Source organism: Hyperoodon ampullatus, assembly GCF_949752795.1.
Source record: "Hyperoodon ampullatus genome assembly, chromosome: 9".
Taxonomy (NCBI): Eukaryota; Metazoa; Chordata; class Mammalia; order Artiodactyla; family Ziphiidae; genus Hyperoodon; species Hyperoodon ampullatus.
The window spans coordinates 52805910-52817941 of NC_136922.1; the positions used below are offsets into that span (position 1 = coordinate 52805910).

A 12032-nucleotide genomic window follows, 5' to 3' on the forward strand; every position below is an offset into this window, starting at 1 on the left:
GACAGGAAGCCAGTGAAAACTGGGCTTAGGGTTAGGAAGAAGAGGTTGTCACGGTTAGATCCGAAAAGACCATTCTGACTACAGTATGGAATAACAAAGAAATTGGATAGGGTGAGAGTGGAGGGAAAGGTAGACTAGAAAGGAGGCTACTGGGAAGTACCAGTGAGAGATTATGGTAGCCAAGGCCATGGTTGGCTGCAGTGGAGATGAAGAGAAAGGAAGACGTTAAGATCTGGGACGTGAGACTGAAAACTTGGTAACAATGGGATATAGGGTCTGAGGGAGAGGAAATGTCAAAGTTGTTGTCCCGGGTCTTCCACGTTGGTTGGTTGGTGCTGCCATCTATGTAAATAGGGAATACCAGAGACTCAGGTACAGGTTTAAAAGCATGATTTTAATTTTAGACATGATGAGATTAAGGGGCTTTTGAGATATCCTAGAGGTGCTTTCAAATCGGCAGTTATATATAAGTGAATAGAGCTCAGAAGTCTAGTCTTAGAGGGAGAAATCTGTATCTGTGGAAGCCGTGGGAGAAGATGTCATTTCCTAGGAAGAGAGTAGAGTGAGAGGAGGTATGGACTACTGATGTTTAATTACCTATAGAAGTGATGACTCTCCAAAGGAGATTTAAAAAATACTTCAGTATACATTTACTCTAAGGACAAGCAAACTAGCCTTGGTCTCATATTTTAAAAAACAGGTAAGTAAATTTTACTTATTTTCTCATTAGGTAGCTTTGAACTATACAAGTTACTTTTATTATTGAGGAAATGCCCAGAAAATGACCTTTGTATTCTTAACAGAGTCATCCTTAAAATTCAATTACTACTTAGTAAATACTGCCAAACATTTCTGTCTTCTGTCTTCAACCTCATTACTTTGGGACTAAATTTGACAGTAGATAACATAATACTTAAATCTATTTTCCTGTGGAAAGCCGAATGAATGTTACCAAGGATACAATCTATAAACCTAACAAATAGTTCAGTTTAATAGCTCTGAAACAGAGCCCATCCGGATTTTGACAGCAATTAGTATAAACTGCAGCTCTGTGCACTGTCTTTTTTATTCACTAGCATCGTTTATCTCTGAAAATCTTATTTGATTATCAAAATGTCACTGATATTACCTAAACAATATAGAAGAGATGTCCATCTGAAAACCTGCATTAGCCTCTATTATATGCCTTAATAGGAGACTGAAATATAGAACTCTTAAATTGTCAAAAAAGTTATCAAAGAATAGACAAATGTCAAGTAATAAAATTCAATTAGATATCACGTTATTAGAATTGACCCTACTATATAAAAGAAGTAACTTAGGGAAATATCAATGGAATGAAAATGGAGGTGATCATTTAAAAATACTTGATGACACAATGTGTAAACACCAGAGAAGAAAATCTTTGTTTTAATTACAATAAAATTACTAGTTAAGTTAGCCTTAGATTCTATATAATATTGTAAGTTAGAATTATGATATATTATATGATTTAGCTGAATGTAGATAAATGGCAGAAATGGCCATAAGTACTACACAACAGTTCTACAGAGTAGAACTATTGCTTGCAGTTAAGTGTGACCATGTGACTGAATTCTGGTCAGTGGAATAGGTGCAGGAGTGATTTATGCCACTTCCAGGACTGGCTCAAAAAACTTCCCACACCTATTTCTCCACACTTTTTCCTTTCTGATTGGTTGTCTGGAATGGAGATAATCCAGGCAGCCTCAGAAGCTACTTTGTTAATATGGCAGAGTCTCAGTCAGTCCGAGTAACTGTGTGGAGCAGAGCCCCTGTCCCATTCCTAACACTTTAGACTATTATGATTAATAAATGTTTACTGTGTTTGACTCGATACTTTCATTTCAGCAGCCAGCCTACCCTAACTAATACAACTGTCACGTTACAGCTCCTCACAGATGAATAGCTTCCACTTTTATGCCAGCTCTACATTATATTTAAATGCACTCTCTTTATTTGAAAGCTCAAGCAAAGGACGGGGTGCTGTGAACCTCACACAAAAGAAACACAATTTAAGGTATCTGGTATTTCTTTACAAGTTTTTACGACTGTTAAGTATTATTACTAAGAGGAAAATATTTTATCTTTAAATTCTAAGATTTTTAAAACTATTCTGAATTTCCCAATGTCGTTTTTGAAACCAGGTCTAAATGTTTTCCCCAAAGGATTTACTTCAAAATTTTAAAAGATGGCAATGGAGAAAAAGTTTTATAATAAAAAGATGGATTTAAAAATATATAAATAACATTTCAGATATATTATCTATTCATTTTGTAACTATGTTCTGAGGGCTTAAGGGATGCCAGATATTGTGGAAACAAAAAACAATAAAAAGCTGTCCTCTAAGAGCTCCCAGGTTAATGTAGAAGTAAAGCAAATAAAGAGATTATTACAATATTGTATTCTAAGTGTACGACACATACATGCACAGGATATAATGGGAAGAGACAGAAAGGCTCTCAGTGAATACTTGGGAACACATAAGCAGAAGAGGTTTCCTGGAAGAGTGATTAATAAGGACAAGCAGGAGTGGGTAAATAAATGGGAAGATTAACAGCCCAGGTAAAGAAGCCTGGGTCATGAAGGTCTACTACAGAGCTGGGATATTTTAAGTCTGTGGAGAGCCAGCGAAGCATTTTTCAGCAGGGGAGTTACATGCTCAAAATTTTAAAATGCAATATAAAAAATGAATAAGGATGAAGAGGTTAGATGAAAAATAATGACAACCTGAATTTAAGTCAGTGGCAGTGAGAATGGAAAGAGCTAGGGAGGATGGGGAGAGGACGAGAGATATTTAGGAAGAGAAATGATAAGACTGTGGCCAAATGTAATACAGATGGAGAAGGAAAGAATGACTTCCCAGTTTCTAGTTAGGGTGATTAAATTAATGTGGCAGTCCATTTATCAAGACAGTGGGGGAAATGATGAGTTCAGGTGTGGACATCCTTAGGCTGAGGAGAAAATGTTAAAAAGGCATTTAGAAATAAAGCCTTGAATACTTTATTAAGGTCAGGTGGTAGATATATTCTTTATTATTTAGGTGGTTTTTGAAACCCTTGGTTTCATTAGATAAATGTGCACAGCAATGTTTCTCAGAAAACGGTCTACTTCGTAAGGCTTGTTTACAACACACGTTTTTATGCTACATCCCTCACCTAAAGACTTAGACTCTCTGGAAGTCATCCTAGGAATCTCTGGTTAGTTTCCCAGTCTATCCTTATTTATATTAAAATATATAGCCACTGGTATATAAAGTGGAAAAGAGTGCCAAGTACAGAACTCTGGGAAATATCAATATTGAAGTTAGTGATTCTGGATGGTTATATACCAAATTATTCACAGAGGTGATCAAAGGATGATGAAATATGCAGTTCTAAATTTTCTTCTGATCAAAACGTTATATAAAAATTTTTGGAAGTTGACATTCTATTTTAGTATAGATGGTAAAGATTTATAGTTAAAACAGACCGGTATGCCTCAAAATTACTGGATGAGAACAGCCATTTACCTTTCTATTTTTAAAAATAATTTCTAAATCAGAAAAAACCTCTTTGAAATAAGCCAAAATGTCAAATATCAAGTGTGCAATGAGAGGGTCCAACTCAGCATGTAACAACTCCCAGAATGGTTATGCTAAGTATCACAGAGAACTTAAAATAAGCTGAGCACTTTTCCTAAGTAAATTTGGTAATGTCCTCAAAAAAATAAAAACAAACAAAAAACCTCACCTTAAAAAGAATAGCATATTCCTGCCTTGACTCTCTAAATTTCTCTTTGTGCATTTCATGGTGAGAAACAGCTTTTACATAAAATAAATACAACTGACAATACTAATAACACAACTGTTAGTTAACTTTATTTAATTGACTTTAGTAAAAATTAATGTCTAAACCAGGACTAGGACTATGGATTCCAACTCTCAACCCTGCTCGAATCAGATACATTTCTAAAATTAGACAACCTATAAGTTGATTTAGTAGCTCAATTTTCAAAAGAAATTTCCTGTTTCTCTCTACGATTCGTAGCTAGTTTATACTTCAAAATACAAAATGTTATGAGGATGCTGAGTGCTGCAGTAACTACTGCACGAAAATGAACTTAGGCTTGTTTAGCAAACTATTTTGTTTTATATTAAAACATTAAAATAGCCACCCTTTAACTCTGAAAAGTTTCAAAAGGCACTCGTGTTATCAGAAGCACATTTCTTTCATTACCATGAGCTCGAAGTAAAGCTTCAGCAGTAAATAGTGGAGCCTGGAGCATGTCTGCTGTTTCCACAATAAGCATATCTTTCAATCTACGAAGATCCTGAGGTCTTAATCCTTCATATGGCTTTAAAAAGAAGAAAAACAAAGTTAAATTGGCTATTATACTATTAGGAAGTTCTAAATGCCTATAAATAAATATATATGATTATCATTTATTTAACCTTCCAGTTCCAGTTTGGCAATGAAGTTAAAAAGCCTCTGTATGTTCCACTATCATGGACTTCAAACTACCCTCTCACAAGTCTTTTTTAAGCTGGAAAGTGGATGCCTAGTCTCATGTACCTTAACATTCTAAAACAAAAGAATCATACTATAATGACAAAACCATCTTACTTCATAGTTTTAAAAATCTGAATAATACAAAAAAGAATTAGAAATAAAAATCTATAATCCCACCACTGAGCAACGGTCATGATTAAAGTTCTCAAGTATTTTTATCCAGTCTTTTCTTTTTGCAAATCAATTGTGTGTGAATATATCAATATATGTTTTCACTTAGACTCACTTTTAATCACTGAACCACCAACATTTACACTTTTAATCACTGAACCACCAACATTTACACTTATTAAGATACAATCTGGATTGCTAGTGGGATTATATGATACCTATTAATTAATTTGGAGAGAAGTGATTATGACATACTATTCAACTTATCATAAATGTATTCTCTCTGCTTATTCAAGTGTTAATGCTTCTTAGTTTTCTTCATAAAGGTACTGTATCATTTCAGGTTTTTTAAATTCTTTTGTTATCCTTTATACTTTTTTTTCTTTGCTTTTAACAGAAAACATACAAGGAATAAAATCACAAATGTCTCACTATTCAGAAATTTATAAAAGTTAAAATAACCTGTGACATGTTTTCCCCATTACATTTCCCTAATTTTCCCCATCCTTGCTTACAGCATCACTATCATGAATTTGATTTGTAGCTATCATAATATTATGGCATAACATTAAATATATCGCTAAGCAATTTGCTTTTATTTTTATTCAATATTGTTTTTATTATTAATATTGATACACATATCTATTTCAATCCTTTAAACAGATGTAACCAGCTTACTGCAGTAAGCATAGAACTAAAGACCATAACTTAAAAAGCAGTAGAAATTCTCAAATACTTATCAGAATAACAAACCACTGAGGATGTCCTTTGGTAACATCTATCACACATTCCAGAGAGCTCTGGGCAGTCAGTAAGCCCTATCCCTTAAAGCTGATTTATAGATATTTTAAAATTAGATATTTTTATTTTTGCTTTGTTTTTTTGATTATCATGGAAACCATTTCATCAATTCTTACTTAACCCCATATGGTGGGAACTCTATTCACCAGGGGTAATTTCCCTCAGTTGATATACGTTTCCTGATCCTAAGATGTCTTCTGGCAGGGAAGCATATATAAGCAATGAGTGTATTAATGACAGGAAAGACTGACAAATTTGTCTGCAAAAGAAACTGCCAAGATTTAAACATAAAAAGTGTGTTGCTTTTAATATATAAGGAATTTGTGACAATCAGTAAATTTAAAATGTCAAAAGTTATAAAAACACAAACATCCTTAAGTATACAAACTCTTTACCTAACAAACTGGCCAAGGTTTGAAAAAAACAAAAACAAAAACACCCCTCGGGCTTTCCTGGTGGCGCAGTGGTTGAGAGTCCGCCTGCCGATGCAGGGGACACGGGATCGTGCCCCGGACCGGGCAGATCCCACATGCTGCGGAGCGGCTAGGCCCGTGAGCCATGGCTGCTGAGCCTGCGCGTCCGGAGCCTGTGCTCTGCAACGGGAGAGGCCACAACAGTGAGAGGCCCATGTACTACAAAACAAACAAACAAACAAACAAAAACACCCCTCAATATTGGTAAGGTTGCAGTGAGATGGCCCTCTGATGTACTGTGGGTAAAAATAGAAATTGGATTATCATTTAATGACTAAGCATCACGTATCATGAGCCTTTAAAATACTGATCTTGTGACTCAATAACTTTACTTACAGGAATCTATCCTAAGGTCTAATCACAATGTGAACAAAGCTGGTCAATTGCAATGCTACTTTTAAAAGTGACAAAATGCAAGTAACCCAAATGTACTTTCAGGGAGTTACAGGACATCTACATGTTAGAGTAGTTAGCAGTCATTCAAAATGTTTTCCATGATGAGTTTGTGAATATCAAAAAATGTTAAGGAAAAAAAAAAAGCCTACAGGATGTAAAATGTACAATATCATCACACTGATGAAAAATGGAAGGCAAAATGTTACAAGTATTATTTATAAGTGGTAGAATAATGAATATTTTAAATTTTCATTCTGCTTCTTCTTATAAAGAGGGTGTTTGGCTGAAAAAATTTTAATTAAAAAATTAAAGAACTTCCCTGGCGGTCCAGTGGTTAAGACTCCACGCTTCCAATGCAGGCGGCGTGGGTCCAATCCCTGGTCAGGGAACTAAGATCCCACATGCCACTCAGCATGGCCAAAAAAAAAAAAAAAATTAAAGAAAAATCACTGGGGATGTTAAAAAGCTTTAAACAGGGGCAGAGCACGTACTCAATCAGTCTACAGTGTTACTCTATTTACAAATGATAGTAAAAACTTAATGCTGAATACATTTCATATCACACTGTATTAATAGTCTACTACACCTATATATGCATTCAGCTATACTGCCATGAATCTCTACATATTACAGGTATCCTATAACCTTAAGTAGAAAAAGAAATAAAAATTTAACCTAAACTATTCTATATAGGGATTAACTAAAAAAGGAAGAAGGGGAAATTTAACCCAACTATCCTTTAAAAAGTGCCCCCAAATCATCGTGTACAGTTTGCTTTTAAGCTAATTTATGAACCACACTTTGTCCTGCAAAAATCTACCAAATCCTTTAATGATTAAATTTGTAGTACTCATTCCAGTCTAGAATTTATACACTATATATAACATTGCTTCTAGAAACTGTGTTCCAAGTTCAGATTTGGGACTCCAGGTATCTTTCCTGCCTCAGCAATGAAAACCAATATTTCCTGATATTCCCAGTGGTGGCAACTGTTTATTTCCTGGTATATTTCCTAAATGTTCTTTTTCAGATTAGCCATCATTCTACCTAATTTATGTTGAACCAAATAAAATTTGACTTTAGATACATTAAGAAAGGAATAATATTGATATAAAGCCATCTGTATAGATTCTTTTTTTTTAATGCACAGTTTAAAACTTAAATAGGTTACAATGGAAGAAAAATAGTCCTTGAAGGAGAAAGACATATTGCCTTCATGAACATGTAACATATGCACTCTGAATTTCTGCAATGGAACTATAACTAGGTCATGTGAAGCATTTCAATACATTGCTCAGTTCCAAGCGGGCAGTACCCCTTTCTTCTGCAGGAGGGATTAAAATGAAGATGCCTTTCTCTTTCCTGCTGCAAAGATAAACTGCTTCTTTTTCAGATTAACACAAACCAGCAATAACCTTCAAAGCAGTCCAATACTGATACAAAGAAAGAAAGAGAAAACTAATTTAAAGAGCAATGGCAAATAAAAGTGCCTAAACACATACAAATAATAGTTATATAAGTCCTCTCAGAATCAAGTTAGCACTGAACACTGAAGAATCAGAATTGTTTTTAGAGGAAAAAATTTACTGTGTCTTATAATAATTTCTTTATTTAAGAAATATTTATGGATGCCCACTGTGCATGCCGCATGTTAGACACTGAAAATATTCTGCTAAATAAGGCAGTTATGGTTCTGGCCCTCATAAAGTTGACAATCTAATAAAAGAGAAAGGCAGTAAACAAGTAAACTATAAAAATATATAAACAAAATAATTATACCATGTGATAAGTGCTACGAAAAATAAACAGGGTATATGGTAAAGAATAATGGAAGGAGAGGGGTCTACTTCAGAAAGAATGGTCTAAGACCGCCTCTCTGCAGAACTGATATAGTCAAGAGAAAACTTGGGAGATGATTTTAGACATAAGGAACAGGAAATGCAAAAGCCTTAGTATAGTCTAGGTACTACAATTAGAGCAAAGTGTGCCAGGAAAAAACATTTGACACGATGTTGGAGAGGTAAATAGTGGCGAGACCATATAAGGTCTTATATCTGAACAGACAGTTTGGATTTTATTCTAAGTGCTATGAAAAGTCACTCTATGGTTTAAGTGATATGATCTAATTTAAGTTTAAAAGGCACTCTGGCTACTGTGCACAAAATGGATTCTAAGGGGACGAGAACAGAAGGAAGGAGACCAGTCAGGAAACTACTATGGTAGTTCGGATGAGAAGTGAAGGTGGAGAGGACCTAGGGAGGTAGGAGTAGAGAATGGGAGGAGTAAATGGATTTAGGTTATAACTTTGGAGGTAAACTGACAGAATTCCCAGACTGCTTGGATGTGAGGAATGGAGAATGCTTGCCACATTTATGCTTGAGTGGATGGAGGTAATGTCTACTGAGACAAGGAAGACTTAAAGGAAAACCAGAAAGCAATGTCGCTGAAGCCAAGGGAAGAGTGTTTCACTAAGGGAGTGGTTAATTATGTCAAGTGGTGCTGAGGAATTCAAGTAAGAAAAGCACCTACTGGATATGGCAACACAGTGACTCTTGATGTCCACATCAGTGCAGTTCCATCAGAGTAGAAGGGAAGAAAGTCACACTGCAATGGGCTGAAGAGTGAAGGGAAGGTGAGGAAGTTGGTATGTATAGACAGCTCCTAAGTTTTGTTTTTCTCATATGAAGATCAGAGATATGGGGCTACAAGTGAAGGGGGACAGGGACAGGGCTGGGGAAGACTGGTCAATGGAGAGGTTGTTTTGTTTTTTAAGATGGGAGTTACCAAAGCATGTTTGTTGATAAGAGCAATCCAGAAGACAGGCAGAGACTGAAGTACAGGACTGGAGTCTTGGAGTCAGCATCTCTATTTATATGTAATTAAACATACTTACATATGCTAAAGGACAGACACCACATCCAGGTTTTCTAGATGTATTTTCATACTTATGGCTATGTAGATCCCAGAATATTTAGCATATTGCAAAGAAGACCACACAAACTGGGTTTTAAAGAAGAAAAAAATAAAATTTAATATAAAATCCATATAATTTTTTTATTAAAAAAAACTTACCTCTCGTTTGTCTAATGCAGCATATTCAGCTTCTATTTCTTCAGCTTCAGGATCTCGTGAGAATACCATTTGAGATTCCAGATTGAGGGCCAAATCTTTGTGGTGTTGCTTTTCAGCACAATCACAAGGAGTATCTTTATTCTCATTCTCAGCAAACAAGTCTCCTCCATGTTTTACTAAAAGCTAAAAAAGATTTTTTCAAAAACTTTCAACTATAGGACTTCCCTAGTGGCGCGGTGGTTAAGAATCCGCCTGCCAATGCAGAGGACACGGGTTTGAGCCCTGGTCCGGGAAGATCCCACATGCCGCGGAGCAACTAAGCCTGTGCGCCACAACTACTGAGCCTGTGCTCTAGGGCCCTTGAGCCACAACTACTGAAGCCGGCGCGCCTAGAGCCCCTGCTCTCCAACAAGAGAAGCCACCTCAATGAGAAGCCCATGCACCGCAAGGAAGAGTGGCCCCCACTCGCCGCAACTAGAGAAAGCCCGCATGCAGCAACGAAGACCCAATGGAGCCAAAAATAAATAAATAAATTTATTTAAAAAAAAAAAACTTGCAACTATAGATTTAAATGACAAGTTATTTCATGCTGCCTATTAGAAAAATTTTAATAAAGTAAGCACAACAAAAATTCAACAGTATGTATCTGAAATGACAATAAAAGTTATTTAGATACAAGTGGCTTCTAATTTTAAGATCAGCAATTCTTGCTTATTAGTGTTAAGATGACTTCCTTTTGAGGCTTCCCTGGTGGCGCAGTGGTTAAGAATCCGCCTGTCAGTGCAAGGGACATGGGTTCGAGCCCTGGCCCATGGAGATCCCACATGCCGCAGAGTAACTGAGCCCGTGCGCCACAACTACTGAGCCTGCGCTCTAGAGCCCGCGAGCCACGGCTACTGAGCCCGCATGCCACAACTACTGAAGCCCGCGCCTAGAGCCCGTGCTCCCAACAAAAGAAGCCACCGCCAACGAGAAGCCCGCACACCGCAATGAAGAGTAGTCCCTGCTTGCTGTAACCAGAGAACGCCCGCGCACAGCAACGAAGACCCAACACAGCCAAAAATAAAAATAAATAATGAAATTAATTTATTAAAAAAAAAAGATGATTTCATTTGGTTAAAAACAACAACAAACTAATTTCTTAAACTTTACAAAGAAATTCTTAAGCATTCTGTCCAAAGTTTACTTAAAAATGAATAATTTTATAGTCATTCAATGCTCTAAATTTTATACATTTCTATAAATCTTTCTTAAAAAAGGACACAGCCAATACTGTTACTTTAACCACTAACACCTGGATGTCCTGACAAGGTGGACAAAAGTTTTCATTTGTATCATTCATTATCCAGCTAAACGCTGAAATAAAATTCAGTTGAGCAAATCACTGAAGCAAAACTGTTTTCAATATTCCTCCAAATAAGCAATGGGAGCAAAACTGTTTTCAATATTCCTCAAAATAAGCAATGGGAATAGCCACTGACAGCCAAGTTGGGAAGATACTGTAACAAATCTCTTGATACTTAAAGGTAGGATTTCGCCCAAGGAAATCCCACTTTTCAAATTACATGGAATAGGGACTTGACTTGTTCACTACTGAGGTTTCTGCTGGTTTTGCAGAAGTTAAATATGTTGTTATTAAGGGCTATAGGTTCAAGGTTCCCCAGTATGTCTGCAGAGACATTAACAAGGACATGAATACCATGATGGCCATAATCTAGGATAACCCTAAAGGACAGCCTGACAATTAGTCATGGAGCTGATTCTTTTATAGAATTCAGTCACAACCATAACAACACAGTAACAGCCACCACTTATTGTTTTCTAAGTGCTAAGCACGATGCTGGGACTTCAAATACATATTCTTACCTAATATTAACAACCCCAAGTAGCAGGGATATTATAATGTTTCAGAAGAGTTAAACAAGTTGACCAAAGTTATTCAACTAATGAGCAGTAGAACTGGGATTCAGACACAAGTTTGACCAAGTTCTTAACCATGACTGGACATTGTACTGACCCAAAGAATAGGCTGATCACAAAATAAAGAAGTCAAATGTATTCTGGGCCCACCATAAAGTTCTGGCCAGATCTTATTTATGATCTAAATGTGAATACCTTTTAGAGATTTTCATTTTTTATGTGGGTTAATAAAAATGGTAGCTTCTTTTCATTTTCTTCCAAATAACTTTATCTCCTTTCCCTCCAACAAACGAACGGATCTTCCTGTAAAGTTCTTTTATTGCTTTTGGAACTGTCATCCTTAATCCTTATGGTTCCTCCACAGTCATCCCAAGAGGCCCTGATAAAATAAGGGACTTATACCAATGCCAGGCCTGGAAGCCATGGGCTAACTTGACAAGCCCAATGGATATGACTTAGGCTTCTTGCTCTAAGCCAAACGTATACCTCAGAGCTAAGATGGTTTAAAACATTTTTTAAGTTGTAAAAAAAACAAGCAAACAAACAAACCAAGAAGAATATGAAACATAGACTTGTGGTCACAAAGCTTAAAATATTTACCCATTACATCTGGCCCTTTACAGAAAAAAAGTCTGTGAAGCAATAGCTCTCAGCAGTCACTGTTGCAGCCACCTTCTAGAGCCTGAAGGCA

The 12032-nt window shown here is 36.2% G+C and overlaps 1 protein-coding gene across 2 annotated transcripts in view; it reads right to left on the reverse strand.

Moving 5' to 3' along the window:
• Positions 1 to 12032, reverse strand: part of ANKIB1 (ankyrin repeat and IBR domain containing 1) — a gene marked incomplete at both ends in the record, with an annotated part of 85962 nt that overhangs the window by 43079 nt on the left and 30851 nt on the right. For both annotated transcript variants that reach the window (XM_079711435.1, XM_079711434.1), the window contains 2 exons: positions 4236 to 4353; positions 9422 to 9604. In XM_079711435.1, the coding sequence (XP_079567561.1) occupies positions 4236 to 4353; positions 9422 to 9604 (301 nt within the window). The remainder of the gene's footprint in view (positions 1 to 4235; positions 4354 to 9421; positions 9605 to 12032) is intronic.